This window comes from Bombus huntii, chromosome 4, assembly GCF_024542735.1.
Source record: "Bombus huntii isolate Logan2020A chromosome 4, iyBomHunt1.1, whole genome shotgun sequence".
NCBI lineage: Eukaryota > Metazoa > Arthropoda > Insecta > Hymenoptera > Apidae > Bombus > Bombus huntii.
Window position 1 is genome coordinate 2,200,717 of NC_066241.1, and position 18,520 is coordinate 2,219,236.

The 18,520-nt window shown below is 28.6% G+C and overlaps 1 protein-coding gene across 8 annotated transcripts in view; it reads right to left on the reverse strand.

The window, feature by feature from the left end:
* The window catches only part of LOC126865192 (syntaxin-binding protein 5), a 59,655-nt gene extending 43,245 nt beyond the window's left edge, over window positions 1-16,410 (reverse strand). For 7 of the 8 annotated variants that reach the window (XM_050617414.1, XM_050617417.1, XM_050617411.1 and 4 more), the window contains exons 1-6: window positions 16,267-16,410; window positions 14,038-14,220; window positions 13,555-13,689; window positions 8,390-8,453; window positions 3,183-3,387; window positions 397-472 (exon numbers count right to left, since the gene is read on the reverse strand). In XM_050617414.1, the coding sequence (XP_050473371.1) occupies window positions 397-472; window positions 3,183-3,387; window positions 8,390-8,453; window positions 13,555-13,689; window positions 14,038-14,220; window positions 16,267-16,373 (770 nt within the window). In that variant the 5' untranslated portion in view covers window positions 16,374-16,410. Of the gene's footprint in view, window positions 1-396; window positions 473-3,182; window positions 3,388-8,389; window positions 8,454-13,554; window positions 13,692-14,037; window positions 14,221-16,266 lie in introns of those variants that run through there. The other variant, XM_050617415.1, reaches the window with a different exon arrangement.
* Window positions 16,411-18,520: the final 2,110 nt, after the last annotated feature.

Here is an 18,520-nt window from a genome sequence, read left to right on the forward strand (position 1 = left end):
ATCTCACTCTACTTTCTAACAACGAAACTTTCTAAATACAAATCCCCCGGATATAAATTCAATTACATTTTAACTATAAACCGCATGCTGATACTTGACACAGCGTATGTTGTTTTATTCTCACATAGCAATAACTAACTCAATATACAAAATTCACTTAAAATTTTGAATTGGATTTTTTTAAATATAACACATTACAGTGTATTACTCATAATATTTTTAGATATTCCAATACTTATAATAGTATTACTTATTTAATCAATTGTTTCAAGAAGAAAAAGAAAATTGTTGTGTATAAAATAGATTTTGTTTCTTTCATTCGAATGACCGAGCTTGTGTGTTTCTATGCATCTTAATCTGTATACCCAATGTTAACAAAAATTGATTATATCTTACCCTGATCTTGACAGCTTCCATTCAACTTTTTGAATTGGTTTGCAAGGTTCTGGCTCGCCATCTTTAGTAGTTTTCGCTGTAAATATTATGCTTAATAAGTATAAGTATAATATATAATATATAATGTAATAGTATATAACAAAAAGTACATATACATATATATACATTATATTTTAAGATAGGAATGTATATTAATATAGATAACCTATTTATCAGCGTTATTTTGATAGATATAAGAATTCTAAACGAAATCAATTTCAAATAAACTATGTACGTATGTAAGACGTGCACGATGTTGAATTTCAAGGGTTTATTAATTAAATTTATTGACCAAATAAATTCATTTTTACAAATTATAACAATCTTATTCTTTGAATTATTTATAATCGTCCGCTGTGAGAAAAATAAAATGTTCTGTACATTCTTCTTCAGAGATTTCTCTGATAGTAATCAATACTGCCAATTCATATTAAACAAAAAAAAAGATATACAATACATAGGAACCAGTGTGCATTTTTTGCGACTTAGTGCGATTTTTTCAAACTTCGATGGCAATTTATAAACATTCAAAATCATAAAATTTAATACATAAAGACGCATCTCCACTACGCCGATCGACAAAACCGAGCTTATGGGCAATGGGGATACGTGATCGGCACGTGGCAACAAGCCGCGCGGTATAGCCAAGGAGCAAATCTTTTATGCATTATAGTAAACACCGCAATTTATGGTTTTACGGTGAAGGTCCATGACATGAATAAAATAATTACATTGAATGCATCGTAGGTAGGAAAGCAAAGTTATCTCGATACTAGTACGTATATGATACACGTATGTTCGAATACATATAAACATGGAAGAACATAAATGGATAAACATAAATATATAAATCGCATCGCAATACGAATGCGTACAAATTGAAATAAATTCCAAAGAAAATTATACCTTTTGGGAAGACTCTATTAAACATGTAAAGATTTCTCGCGTTTGTAGTACATAAAGATCAACTTTTATATCTCTGAATTTCTTATAATCGGCTTATTTTGTCTTTCTGATCGTTATCATATATATATATAATCGTCATGATAAATATCGTAGAAAAAAATAGTTAGACTAACATACCTCTAAGTATGTATGTGTATTTTGAAGATTATATTTCTGAATATGCATTCTTCTGGTAGCAAATATAAAAGAGTACCGCTACACGAGTACTATTTGGACGGTATAATTAACGCAATTAATAAAGTTTTTATGACATCAACTTGTTAAAATTAATTTAATAGCAATTAGACAATTAATTAATAAACTTCTTAACATTATGTGTACATGGAGTTAGCTAGAAAATATTAATATAATATAAGCTAGTTTAATATTATGAGCTCTCTTGAAACCATTTTATCTTAATTAAATGGAACTTAAACTTTTCTGCAGTTGTACTAGGGAACGAAACTTGGTCGCCCACATTTCTCTTAAATGGAATGGCAAACATTTTCTTTTCTGTTTCTTATTTATAATCAAGAAGTTACGACGAAAACCTTTTCTTAATAGAAATTTTGAGGAAATATTGAAAGATGTCAAAATAAATGTACCTACACTGGATTGGAAATCATTGTCTTAAATGTTCAAAACAATGTCCTTGAAACAATCTTTTCATTAGATTTCTGTTTATATATCGGCATAAAACATTAAGCGACTCTTATAACAAAGAAAGTTATGACAGCAAGAATACATACTGCCTTTTGCACCTGTTACGTTGGGCGACACTCTACCTAGACCAAGCCACACACCGCGGGCAAGATGGGAAGCAGATGTCCGCTTATCCTTACTGCGTACACTCAATAGTCTTAACGACCCATCGTAAATCTTAGGAATTTGCTAGCTAAGGTCCTTCAGACCGAACAAATATTGTTTTTCAATATTTAAAGTTAGTTTTTTCTCAGGTATAACACTTCACACTAGCAACTTTCTATCGAGGGGGGCTAAGACCCTTCCTAGTCCGAAACCGTAAACAAGCTATTGTATATTATATTATATATTATATTTGGCCCGATCATCGTACTACGGGCTATGCCCATAATATTTACGTTCGGTCCGATCATCTACTACGGGCCATGCTTGTAATATTTACGTTTGGCCCGATCATCGTACTACGGACTATGCCCGTAGTTGTAGGTTAAGGGGTTAATTACCTTATTGATGTTATCATAGGTCTTATTTAAAGGTCCAAAAACATTTATTTTACATATTTAGTAAAATAAATTTCAAGCTAAAACATGTTCATGTAAACGTTTCATGTCACCTCCTCGCTTTTTTCTAGAAAAACCATTCTTCATCATAATTCTTTAGTTATGCCGAATAGAAAAGAATGTTTTAATTAAATATAATTAATATTAAACATAATTAGTAATCTAACTAAATATCATTAATATCTCATTCCATTAAAACAAAAATGATGTGCCTCCTTTTTTCTCTGAACAATCTACCCAGAAAATATCGTTGCAATCCAAACCGTTAACTTCTCCGTTCTATTTAATTCTAAATAATAGTAACAAAAGATTGAAATCGTTATCCAATTTTGGATAAAAGAAGAGCTCATTACGCTTTATTTGGCACACCCTACAGTAATGATGGTTCAAAGTATTATAAATATGTGCCATGTAGATTTCATGTACATACATACATACGCATACAATTCATAAATGTTTAACAAAGAATTAGCATTTCATGAATTGCCGAGACAATAACAAAAGATATTTAAATAAAAAAGAAAAAGGAAAATTTCTCACCATGTGGGTGCGTTATATTCGTTGGCTTTACTTGACGCACCGTCCATGTTGCCAAAGAACCATCAGTATGACTACACATAAACTGTTTACCCTCGTGATGCCAAGATATCGATTTCAAAGGTACGTCACTGTGGCATCTGTATTCTGCATTTTTTGTTTTTAAATCCCAAAAAACCATTTGTCCCGATTCATATCCTATCAGCATCTGAAATTAAAGATTAAAAGCATGATGTGTCAGATGTGTGTCTGTGTGTATGTGTTTATGTGTGTATGTTCTGTGTGTGCCTGTGTGTGTATGTGTGTGTGAGAGAAAGAAAAAGAGAGAGAACAAGAAAATACTTATGTCATAAATAGCTATTCTAAGAAAAATGTTGTATGTAATTTTTTATAATAACACATAATTTTCATAATAAACTGATACAATTTATAATACAAATTACGTACACACAACAAGAACAAATATGAATATGTAGTGCAGAATGGATCAGAAAATTTGATATTACTTTAAATGCAATGAGCAACAATTTCATTGAAACTGTGTGTTGAAATTTTATGTAATTATGAATTGTAACATAAAAATAGTTAATGAATATCCAATTTCAATGCTGCATTTATATTTCTTATTAATGTGCTTTATGATAATTTGCAAAAGTTAATTGCAAACGACTGCTATTTTTCAAATAAATATTATAAGTATTTATTATAATTTTATATTACCTTACAAATTGTTTTTAATTAATTTACAAAAATCCATTATTTTCTATCAACTAACGTAAACTTTCGTTTATGTATATCGCACTATATGCAAATTTTATTAAATGTATATTAGATATGATATACAAGAATTTATTAGTGATGTAAAATTATTAAACAATGTAACAATTTTTACTATCTGATAATGCTACGCAAACATCCCTTTTTATTGGAATTTTTATATTCGATCAATTGGAGTGAACAGTGAAATATATATAATTTTTCTTTTTTCTAAATGAAAAGAACTACAATGGTTCGATTGAATTTTTTCCTGAATAATAAGTTCAAACATAAATTAAAGCAGATCATGATATTGAAGAAGAGCAAAAAAAAAAAATGGATTTTGTTAATATAACTACTGTTACTTCTACAAAAATGTTTTCGCTTTCTGTTTGTGTAAACAATGTTGTGCAATTCGTTTTTTGATCACACAATAAGCACATACAATAGAATTTCTTCAGGTAATGTTACCCGTGTTATACCTTTAAATAATATTATAATATATGTCTAACATTTTTCATTTTATAGAGGCGGATCTCTTTTCTATAGTACACCCTTAAGTTGATCCTAAAAGTTTCTTAAATCATCGTATGATGATATACAAGTATAACTTATACATACAAAGAGTATATAGAAATCGCAAAGCTACATAAAGATTTCATAAATTGGTTAATGTCTACATATTTTCATTCTGCATTCTGAATATTAAGTATTCTTAATAAGCATTCCGTATACGCATTATTAACCCTCAAATTAGTATTGTTGGATCGTAGATGACATATAAAAGCTTAGGTTAAATATTATTTTGGAGTACTTGATATTAATTTATATTTTGTGTTCTATGTGACAATCAATAATATTTATCATGTAAAGTACTGAGTATAAATTAATATTAAGTACTCTAAAATTAAGTAACAATTTCAACTATTATGGTTACATATGACCCAAAGATAATTGCAGTTTAAAGTAATTCTTAGTTGCAAATAGCAACAAATTTTTTACAAAATCTTTCTTCATCTAAATCCTGATATGTAATTATTATGAGACTATATCTATCGCTTTTGAGACCAGTCAAATAATTTAAAAAAATGAAATTTCAAATCCTTTGGAATTTTATATGCAAAAAGCGATGCATTAATGCCCCGTCAATATTGAAATCAACAGATCCATTATAAATTTTGATTTCTGTCGTTCTACGAGCTCAACCCAAATCAAAACAAAACAAAATCGAAGCGATAAATCACTAATTCAGTTAACGAAACAAGGTTTTTACGATTTGTTTTTCATTCTGTAAAACTGAATCCAAAATGAATTCGAAATGGTTCTCCACCTCACAAGGTTTCGCTGTATTTAATTTACCGACTTAGAATATTGATCTTTGGTTTGGTTTATCTTCGAAAGGACATGAAGCAAAGTCAATATTAAACAAGTCCACATTACTTAATATTAACGGGACTTTGTTGTAGTTTTCAGATAAGTAATTCAATTTTTCAATAATCTAGATGGATAAAATTGAGTGTCTAAAATTCTCCTTTTAATCTGTTATACGAACATTTCACATTACTTTTTTTACTTGTTTGCTCTTAAATTAAAGTACAACTGTTTTTTGCAATAGACAAAAAGGTATTTCATCTCACAAGACAAGCTTGAGATCTAGTCCTGCTGGTCACAGATTTCAATGACATTTAGTGTAATGATAGTTCTATATGTAAAACGTATCTAAACGTATCTGTTATTTTAGTCTGAAATAGTAGACCAATTGAGAAAAATGCATTTAATGTTTGAAAAAATCGCATATTTCCTACTCTCCAGGTCTTGGAGTAGGTTATACATTAACGATTGTAGTCCAGCGGCAAACCTAAAAGAGTTCGAGTTGCTTATCTCAGGTTCTCATTTAGTTGGAAGAACTTTTTCTAGTACAATTACCTTAAATATTACAATTACGAAAGAGTGAATTATTTTGTTTTTCTTGTTATAAGAATCATTTCTTATTTATTATTAATAAAACAATTTATTGAAAAGAATAGTATACAGGGTGACGAAAAAAGATATAGTACTTACATATAATGTAGTAGAGGGAAGTATAAAATATGTAATCAATATATGTCCTAAAAGCAATCCTCTCGGTGTAAAGTCAATTTTTATTATCTATTAGCGTTCCATATCACGATCATATTTTGCTTCTTATACAGAGAAATTAGGATAGTTCAAGGTTGTATATATAAGATTGTTATTAATATCAGCCAAGATTACTTCATAAACATAAACATGGTACAAATCCTCTGTCTTCATCCAGTTTGGTAAACGTTATTTTCGTGTTGTTAACAATGACCATTCATTATATTGCATATGGTCATGTTAATGAAAACATGTATGCAGCCCGTTACTTGCACACAGAAAAACATCCCAATAACTATATCCCTCTCCTAAATTGATTAAAAAGCTTCACCAACATTTATGTACATTTATGGTAGAGAAAAGCGTGTTTTGAGGATGGTAGAAGAGAACCCAGAAACAAGTTCCCGAAGGATTTCAGTGGCTGCAGATATCAACGGATATCATATCAACATTGCGTTGATTCATCGAACTCTTTAACAACAATTACTTTATCCATGTAATAAAATTGATCTAATAAAAAGGATTGCGGTTTACAATCCTCTATGCTATACTATAAATAAGTATTATAAGCCCTTTAGGTATAGGACCCTTTTTTATCATCTTGTATACTATTCTTTTTAATAAACTGTTTTATTAATAGCAAATAAAAAATAATACTTGTAACGAAAAACACATAAAATAATTCCCTCCTCCATAATTGTAATTTAAATTGTTATTTAAATTGTCATTTAAAGTAAGTGTCCTAGAACCTATACGTTTATTTCACATATAGAATCATCACTCAAATCATCGAAATGAGTCAAGAGATAAGAATCAAGTCTGAAGCTTATCTTATTAGTCATCAATACTTAAATTTGTTTTATCATTTTTCCAGAACTTGTTACATTATATACTCTGCTTTATCGCTATTTCAAATGTGATGTCAAAAGTACTGATCTTTCTGACTGTCGTTCCTTTTGAAAAATTTCTTAGTATATAATGCACTTTAAAAAAAGTCATTATTTATAAAAGTTAGCTTGAACTTCTATAACCATTATAATTTTAGCGATCTCAACAAAGATAATAATAAAATATAATAATAAATCCCTCCCACGACGTTACATCTATATTAGAAAAAGAAATAAAGGTTTTAAAGTTTATATTTGAAATTCATATTTTTACGAAAATATGTATGTAATATATTTCTGAATAGTATGGAGAAGTTTATTTTATACAGCAAAATCTTTAAATACAGTTCAATATGATCACAGAAACTATATTATACATATGTACAATCAGCAGTTATCCAGTTAAAATATCTCTAGATCGCTAGATTTGCAAATAGAACAACAGTCAAGTGAATGAACGGTAGTAATATGAAGTTTGAATTAGTACCAGGACAACGAATATTATATTTTGCATATAAAACTTCAAGAAGTTTTGACATGGTTTATCCTATCATACATATATACATATATTAATTCTGATATTAATGATGAACTTGTGTAAAATGTATAAAAAGATGAGTGATTATGATCACGAGCTAAATTTTTGTTAAGCTCTTGACATATTCTGTGACTAATGCAACACCACTATGCTTTATTGAAGCGATACAAAAGTAATGGGACTTGAAAGTTCGAAAAAAGGGTGTGATATATATGAGATACAATACGATACGATAAATACCATTTTTCAAAGATTGGATATCGTAAGAAAGCTTGCACATAGCAAATACATACATACATTCACAATGTAGATGTGTACAATGTATTGTACATATCATTATTTTAAATAAATATTAATGTCTCGACAATGAAAAAGAAAATTAATTCAATTGTATAAAAGAAAACTGAATGGAAAATTTCGATTAACCGGGAAATATATTAATCTTTATTCTGTTGCAAGTTAAGAATAGTTTTATATGAGTAAATTTCAAAGAAAATTGAATGTGGTATGTTCAGCAATGAATACTGAGTGTTACTCTTTTACTTTAGGTGTGTAGAATGAATATGAAGATAATAACAATCCCATTACTTTTACATCTATACGACACACGTATTAGTAACACATTAAATGATATGATTCTATCAGAAAGAAATTACTTCGTTAAATCATGTTGTACGACAATAATAGCATGCACGCATGCACACACACAACATGCAAGCACACACCTCTGAGTCTTGTTACAGATAACACCTTAAAGAATATTTATAAAAAATGTTGAAATGAATCTTGAGAATATCCTAACATCATGATTTCATTTCATAATTCGACATAATATTGAAGAATGTAAGGTATGATGTCATGGTAAGGATGGAGAATAATGCAAAATAAAACGTACTCAAAAACACGCGTACCTTGCTCAAATCTAAAGGATTATCACTCAAGTGTACTACAGCACCAGGATGGGTCTTTCTAGATCTGGAAAATATATATACATATATTATATACGTGTGTGTGTATGCGCGCGTAAGCGCGCGCGTGCATGTGTAGTTGTATATACGTGTTGTTATATTTATTTGTACAGTATTCGTATACGTAATCTATATACCTATATCTTTGTATTATATTCATATGCTTTAGCATATGTATATCAGTTTTTAAAAACGTTCGAATATCAATTTTATTATAATTCAACATTTTTCCTCAACTTTACTTAGATCCTTTTAAAATTACTAATATACTTCGATATTTGTACAAGTTAGTACGATATACCTATTGTGATCTACGAAAATAATAAGCTCGAAAAGATAAAGAATTTTAAATGAGAAATTAAAACAGATGCACCAAATACGATGGAAGCTGTGCTCGTGTGTAATGCGTAACATATACATAATAAATGTCATCTTATAAAATCCTAAAATAATAGTTTGGAAACTAAAGCAGACGAATTAAAATATCCTATAACTATAATAGTGTCGCATTTATCGAGAAAAATTTAAAAATAAAATCATAAGCGGAAAAAATTGATAAGACATAAAAACACTAACACGTCATAAATTATAGGTAATGAATAAATATAGGAAGTTTAAATTTAAGAATAACAGATCAGATTTTACTTTCAATATTATCATTACTATATTACACTATAAGTGTATTTCCTTATATTCTTAGACTGCAAATCTTGTCTATCTAGATATTCATATTATTCCTGTTATAAAAAAATTATTTTATTGCAAATATCAATGCGTCGTATATATAGCTTAGGAAGAAGCTTTTCTAAAATATTTTACTGTTCATTGCAACAATTTTCAATTAATCAATCTACAATTAAATGTCATATAATTGTATTCATTTGTTCAAAAACTTTATGTATCTTATAAATAATAAATTTCAAAATGAATAAATAATATTACATGTATTACATGTGTGTGGATTATATTTATATACCTTTTTTTTATATATGTGTATTTTATTTTCATTAACAATCAGAATATAATGTATTCTATAGGCAAATATGGTGTCTTAGAGAGCTGCTATTCTTAAATCTCGGTTATTTTTAATAACATATTTTAAAAATTCATTCTTCTATTTAATGATTTAACAAGAATATTCATTACTGACATTTTGTTTTCTTCCAACCTTAAGAACTTGCATCTTCTAATTTGCTATATATTTTAGTATTTTTTACGTTCAACCACTCTGAATTTACATACCGATGAATAGTAACAATTATCACTATGAGCAAAGCTATAAGCTATACGTTTATATCTATTAGAATTAAAATTATAAGCTATATAATATATTAGAGCAGCAATTCTTAATCTTTTGTTTAACAATCTTTCGTTGAATCACCCTCAAATAATTCTTTGTTATTGCAGGCCCCCAAGACATAGTTCAAAATTTTAATTTGTAATATATCTCAAATATGTATATTTAAAATACTCATTAATTGCTCATCATGAATAACTTACAAATTTGGCGAGAAGAGATTTAGTATAGATAAATAAATATGCATATTCCACAGATTAAGAACCGCTATATTAGAGCTATAATTAGAAGCTATGATAAAGCATTGTACATGTTTTTTTTCTTTAAAGAATATGATATTTACGATTAAAATAAATAAAGAAATACTCCATAAGAGTAATAAAGATGAATTAAATCGTAAACTAATTTCTTAAACTCCGCAAAGTTGGCTGATTTGATGAAATTCTCGTACAAAACATTTTACTTTTTAACTTTACTTCCTAGTGTAAAGATACCTTTGTAATAACTTAAAGCAGACAGTTCAAAGATCGATCGATTTTAACAATAATTCCATGATCTTTTAATTTGATCGTTTAATGTACTAACATCAATGATTATATCTACGTCCCACCACTTCCTTTTGTGTAAAATTTCTTTTGTCCTGTTTTACAATTTGATAATAAAGAAACAATTGATAATGTAAGACTCTGCTACTGGTAAGACTCTTCGGAAATATACTATACGACACACTGATACTTTAGTTGCACAAGATTTACAGTTAAATTCACATATGTATCGTATGCAATATGTTATATTTGATCTTGAAATCTGATTTTTACGAATGACATTATTTCCCATCCTTCTTGGATAATGAAGAGCCCTCTGAAAAATTTTATATAATCATTACTTATATTATATCGATCATTTTCTAAGTATATATTTCTAACAATTTGAATTTGTACACTCATGTTATTTTTCTATTTATATATGAACCCTCTCGTCTTTAAGTAAAATTTCAATGACCAAAAATTTTAAGATCGATCTTGTGTATATTATTATTCTTCATATTAATGTTCCCTTCATACATTCACACATTATACATATGCACACATTCTAGTATGACGTACTTATGATTGCAGATCAAATTCCTTAATTCTAATTTCACTCATCTTTTTCGAAATTGCTCCAATTGGCATAAAGCGGCAACAGTTAAATTAACGCGCGTTATAAAATTTATTAATGTTAAAATATAGTTACCTTTCAAGAAATTATATTAATACACTGCATATTATGCGCTTATATATGAACTTCAATAATCTAAGAAAATTGTGTTTTGTTTCAAGTTAAATAATTAAATTTTCATCAGTTATTTAAAGTGTCTACTCAATATTAAGTGTTTTTCTTAATTTTTCCGAAATTATTTATTTTTTATCGTATTATACCTACTTATATTCTTTCCAATATTCCAACAATAACGTAAGCTAAACGTAGATATTTATACGAAATGTAAAATAACACTTCTGTTTTACGTTGAAGTAATCAACACATTAACAAATTATTATATACGTATAATAATTTTTCCATTCAATCATTTATACAATATATGTAATTGTTACAATTCAAAACTGCATATGAATAATTTTATGTATTTAATTTACGAGATATATATTTAATATTCGTATCATAAGTTGTCCATTTAATATACAAGGTGGTCCATTTATTTATGTAAGATCAGCTAAATATCTCTTTGAATTATGATAATGCAAAAAATATTTTTTACATAACGTAAATAGTATCAAATGACTAATATTTGATAAGAATATTTTTTTCCAGGGACATTTTTTCAGAGTTTTTATGATCTTCGGCGTTTTTATTTGCATATAACTATATATATGTTTTATTGCATCATGTAACTTATTGAAAAATACGTTAAAAAATGTAAATAATATAACCCTGAAATGATCTGGATCTCCAGAAATTTTACGTAGAACTGTAATTTCTGGATTACAAGCTTCAGCCAAGACGCGACAATCGAGAGGCTATACATGTAGATAAATATGTTTAGTATCGCAATACTGATGATCCCTGACGGTTTGAAGTACTGGTCATTTTTATTCCATCATTGTGTCAACGTACAATTCACAATAAATTACTCGATGATATGATATTCATTTGTGGTGGAAGTAATCAGTGTTTAAGGGAAGCAATTTGAGCAAATTCGAGCAAAAACAATTTCCTGATCGTAATTCTCCATCGCATTATACATATGCAGAGGTGGTCAACAATTTTCATAAAATTGGTATTCCCGTGAAAAAACATGTGAGAACCAAAACTATTAGAAACGACAGAAATGAAAGAATTATTGTAGATACAGTTAACGAAAATCCACATGTGAGTCTAAGAAGACAATTTCAGCGTGAAAGTGGTATTTCCAAAACGGGCATAATATGGACGCTTCAAGAAGAAAGATTTCACCCGTATCATCTATCTTTACACTTTACAGGTTCTTCATGGAACAAATTTCGTAAATAGTATGCATTTTTCTCAGTGAGGTTTGCAGCAATATGAAAATTACCAATCATTTTTTAAAAGCGTAGATATTACTGTCTGACGAAGCATCTTTCGCCAACCATTATCAGTTGAATCTGACAAACATGCATTACTGGTAAATCAATGGATAAAGAAAAACTGCGGAGTGCAAATGTTTGGGCGGCATATTGAATAACCAAATAATTAGTCCTTATTTCATATATGATGTGCTATTAGATATCTGTCTAAGAATGTGATACTAGCATGATGATTGTCCGGCTTATTCTACTCTGCCATGCCAAACAAATTTTAAATTCAAAATGTCCAAATCGATGGATTGGTCGTAATGGAATTGTAGCATGATTACCGTGTTCGCCAGATCTTACACCTAGGTATGAGGGGCAGGGGGTTAAAACAAACAGTTTATAAAGATCAACCAACTACACAAGAGGATACGATGAACCGATTAGTTACAACTTGTACTGCTATTAATTCTGAAACAATCGGAAGGTCATTATAATTGGTTATTGCTCGTTTCAAAGGATGTATGATCGTACAAGAACACTATTTTGAATATTTACGAAGATGATTACATAAAGGAAAGTGTATGCTGTTTTGCACATTTTATAATCAGTCTTCTAGATATTCTTAACGCGATAAAAAATATTTGCCTCACATTCTCAAGTTGAGGCATCTTGGCCAAAGTCTGCGATCTCGATAGACATAAATGATATGTAAAACTTCAATTTTTGGAAATCGGTCATTTCAAAGTCACGTTATTATACATACCTGAACGTATTTTTTTTACCAACCACATGATGCAATAAATCAAAATATATATATAGTTGTATACATAAAAAATATCAATGACCTTGGAAGCTCTGAGGAATAACCTTGGGAAAAAATATTCTTGCTGGATATCGGTCCTTCGATACCATTCACGTTATGTAAAAAATATTTTTTGCATCATTACAATTCGAAGAGATGTTTGGGTAACTTTACTTAAATAATTTAATAAATTTAATAAAATAATTTAATAAAAAGACAAATTGTATCATAACCGCTTTTAGTGGGAAATCAAACTGTTCACTTCTAAATCGGAAAATAATCCAACTATCGGAATAAGTAAGAAAATATGTATAGGACTAAAGAAAAATAAAGACAGTTTGAAATAAGACGTACATAATTGCAAGTATATGTCGCTGCCGCTGTTTATTCTACACATGTACGTATGATACTGTTCATAGTTAGGTTATTAATCATATTTAGCTTAAACTACTTAGACAAACATTTGCGTACTTACACTTCGATAGCCTTGTTCCAATTAATTACATATCCAGAAAGAACAAACGTCTCGATATGAAGCACATGAATATTCCCCCGTTCCGTACCGACATATAACCATTTACTTTGTAGCGGTAAGTGGATGCATGTTATTCTGTTTGAAATAGAATGAATTATTCGTCATTATCTAGAAAAATCTTTCAAATATGAAAAAGATTTAAATATGTAACACGAAAGAATATATGAAATTTATTGTCTAATGATTAGTTGAAATAAGAATCTATTTGTTTTTAAAAGTAACGAGTTGCCAGTCATTTAAAAATAATACTCAGTAATAATTACTTCTATCATTTATATTTTATTTTTTCTCGTGTATTTTATATAACAACTGAAAACGGAATAAAAGGCAAAACTAATATCGTTGGTGAACTACTAACGTATGCAATAAGAAATACATCTATGCTATGAAATGAAAATCAAAAATATAAATGAAAAGACTGACCTTTCTCTTTGAAATTTGAGACTCTGCACAACCTGTGGTATTTTCTGTCGGAAATTCCATAGATGCAAAGTGTCATCTGCAGTAGCGGAAACCAATGCTCCCTCGTTGATTAAAAACTGTAATTGTACTACTGCTGTACATCCTTCGTGTCTTACATGTGCATCTACACCTGGTCGACCCAAACTATTTTATCATGTTTTAGTTAAGGAAAATCAAAAATATCCATTTTACAAGCCTTGTTAGAGTCTATTTTGTCACAGTTTAATAAATTGTAAATGAACAATATTTTGTAATTTTCATCTTATAAATTATGATTAGTAGATACATTTAATAATAAAACTCAATAAAACTCAAGACTAATTAGCATAGCATACTTTTTAAAAACAGTTGGGATAATTAATATAAACATAAATCTGAAACACATCTGGCAAATTTCATCGTTTCACATTGAATATTTGGTAAATTATTAACATTTAATATAGTATATATAAAATAGTATGAAAAACAGATTATCTATGAAACAAATTCCTACAATAATAAATTAGAGGATTTTCTATAAAATTTAACTTAAGCCCCTCGAGTGAAACATACCAAATATTGGGAAAAGCTATATAAAGGCGATGACAATGTGTACAATGCACAAATACAAATAGTACAAATGTAGGAGATAAAGACTCGTGGGACTAGGGAAGAACACGTTTCCCCTTCAACCTACTAATCAGGGAAAATGAACTAACTCGTCACTCGGGTTTGCCAATCTCTTGAACATGATAATTTTCGTATTTTGAAATCCTGCCTTTCTGTGTGCCGCTCCATTTCTATAAAAAGTAAATTACATCATACTTACATTTGCAAGAACTAAGACCGATTAAATAATCATTGATTTGTCGTTATTAATTATAATTTCGTAATTGTACAAACTTCTGCTATAAGATAACTCAATTAATAAGTTAATTAACAGAAATAAACGAAATATATTGTAAATAAATGAAGTTATTCTCTGTATCTCTACATCATATCACTTCTAGCACACCATGCAATCATTGATTTTCTGCATTCTTCATACATGCACAATCGATTCTTTGTAGAAAGCGTTCAAAGATTTTATTGAGCAATAAAGCGCACCGTCAGATGAAAGTAGTTACTTTGTAGCAACTGCCTGTCTCGATAGCAACTAGGAAGCTTATCGAGCTGTGATGAGCATTCACTACATGGTAAATCTTTAGTCAGAATAGACCAATAAAAGCACCCACGTGAAAGAACACATGGTTGACGAACCATAAACCAACTGTACGGAGTAATTAATCCAATCAAATTGGATAACTTCACTCGATATGATTCTTTAACAATCTTATAGACATCTTAATAAATCACTAGAAACGTAAATGTAAGAGTTAATCAAACGACAAGATAATTTTCACAGAAAGAGATTCAAATGTCTCTTAATCATTTTGCCGTATGGATATCCCTTTTGCTATTTTCAAAATACATACGTAATACCTTAGTACTGTATGCAGCTATGTTAATAGAGACATACCTATCCAAATTACAACTTCAACGTATTATGTCTGATTATGTTACGGAAAGATCCTTCACTACTTATATTTGATAATCTTCCGTTGTATTAAGGCTTTTTTATATGTACTTTATAATACAATTTAAATAATGTTAAGAAACGCGCTATTTTTTTAAATATGTAAATATTTAACTTGCTGTTTACATTATAAAACACAATAAATGCCATTTATCTTGAAGAAAGTTTTAAATAATACATTTAGTACATTTACTAAACAAGAATACCATAATGCAATAAAAGTATATAGTTTTGTGAAAAGAAATTTTATAAGAACATAAAAGCGAGTTATTTTTATTCTAAAATTCAAAAGTTACTCTTTGCATTTTATAACAGATACCATTTGACCATGTATATTGTATATCATAAGATAGAAAATTTTAATTTAGCATTTGTCACTGATAGTATACGTTTCCTTTTTTAAACTCTTTCAAAGTTATTTTCAGAATAATTTATCGTAATCTTTGTAATTATCTATTATTAATATGGTCTGTTTTATAATTAATCTTCTATTTGGTCTTGTTAGGAATTTAATCATGTAGAAAGCTATACCTGATCGGGTCGTATACATTTTGTTATTACACTAGTAGATACTCCTCTCTTCTTTTCCTTTTACCTAGTTAAATTGATCATATTAAAACATTATGAAAGGATACATCCTAAGAGATCCAGATTTAGTGCCAATAGCAAGAAGTCTTTGAACTGGATCGAATGCCACTGCTGTCGGCTGATGTGGAAAGCCATGTCTGAATGTCTGAAACATAAAGGCATTTGTTTCAATTCATGTTTCCTGCTTTAGTCAACTGAAAGTCTATTCAACCCCACCAAGGGCTGCAGAACGATATAAGATAAAAGATAGCATTGTTTCTCTAGTCTCCAATGTATATATTTAACTTAGACTATACAAATATTCATACTATAATTTCAATACTGTTAATTCTGCATTTCATTTGTTTTTCATATCGACTATGTACTTTCAACGAATCTAACATTTAGTTTAAACCATTAGGACGTCTATATGATCAGTTACAAAAAAATTCGAACACTGTACAATTTTAAATTTCTCAGCTATACATTTTCAATAAATGTACAAGGATCAATAAAAATATATTACATTATGTTACATTACACTATATAGATAACAGTGAAAAACTTATGAGTTATTATCTATTGTCATTCAAATATTAAAAGAAATACTAAAAAAGAGCGAACTTTATGTCACAAAAATTTCAGACACAAGATATACTGCTAGTGTTTATATTCAAGGTTTGTAAACAATGCTTCGTTCAACTCTGAACACGTCGGATTGCAAGTGTGCACTAACTTTGTTACCAATTTGTTCAGAATGAGCCGCAATAACCGATATACAAGTTTTGAAATACGATAATTAGTAATATTTCGCTACGAAAAGTATGGTAAAGAATGATTTAAAAAGCATTTGGAAGAAGAATAGAAACAAATCAGTAATGATTATTTAAAAAATACCTTATTTCCAGTATACTAAAACGTTTGCATCATGTCAATGGTGTCACCATGACAAATATTCGTGAATAATCATTATTAGTTTTATGTGTTTAATTGTTCAGTTCTATGTATATAATTAACATTAGTATCCGAAACTTCTTGACATAAAATATTAAGATTCATTCTTCTTCACTGTTTCTTTTAATATTTAGACAACAATAAGTAATAATTCAAAAGCGCTTTTCTACTGTTATCTATATAGAATAGTGTAATATAATGTAGTACATTTTTGTTGTTCCTTGTATATTTATTAAGAATATAGAGCTTAAAAATTAAAATTGTACAATGTCTGAGTCTTTTGTAATCCTTTTGTAACCGTAGCATTTCAAATTAATATTTTATAATTATAGATATAAGTTATAATATTTCAATTTTGATATAGTGTTTCTTTATATATGTACGTACAATGTAAAATTGCCATGACAGAGTTATACCTAGTATGTGTGTAGCTGTGTGAATACAAAATAGTACTTGTACAGAGTTTTGGGAAGGTATACAAAAGGTTTTGCAAAAAGAGAGTCTGATATTTTTTATAAATTTATACATTTCTTGAAAGTAATAAAACATAGCTAATCATCATAGATCCACATACTTCTTTAGATATATACTCCTTCGGTGTTTCATATTCGTATTAAATAACATTTTATTTGTAAGTTTACCACAATATGCATCACTCACGATGTATAATATGCATCACAGACAAAACTCTTTGAGTATCCATAATCCACAGTAAAAAATTCAAAAGAATCAAATCTGGTAATCGAAATCGTCATTCTGTTGAACCTCTTCCTACCATCTATATATTATCAATTATCTGATTTAAATATTGTCAGATTGACATGTGTGTCGAATCTGAAATTTGATGTAATATCGAAAGGATTAATTTTAGAACCGATGTTGATTAGATATTTTTAATTCCCCTCGATGAGTACCTACGATAAGCTTTCAAAGTCTTCTTTTATAACATTCTGTACGAAGATTTAGACTGATAGGTACGAGATTATGTTGTGTTAGCGAATCACGATTTCCGGTCCAAGAAGTGAATAACGAAGGAAGTTGTTTTCCTAACTTTATCACTGATTCAGAGTACATACTAGTTATGCAATACCATGATACATGTATGATATGTACATATGTTTCTACATTCTGCCTCTCTTATATCGTATACCTTATATCTATCTCTATATCTATATCTCTAAATATATTTATTTACATATATTAATTTTTCATTTATTTATGTAGTATATTTACAACAAGAAATTCGATCGATTCACCAAGAAAAAAATTCGTTTTTCTTCTTTTTAAATACAAAGACAGCCTAGGAATATCCTTCAGAACATACTCATTAGAATCAAATCAACTTCCCACAGACAGTTTTAATTTCTT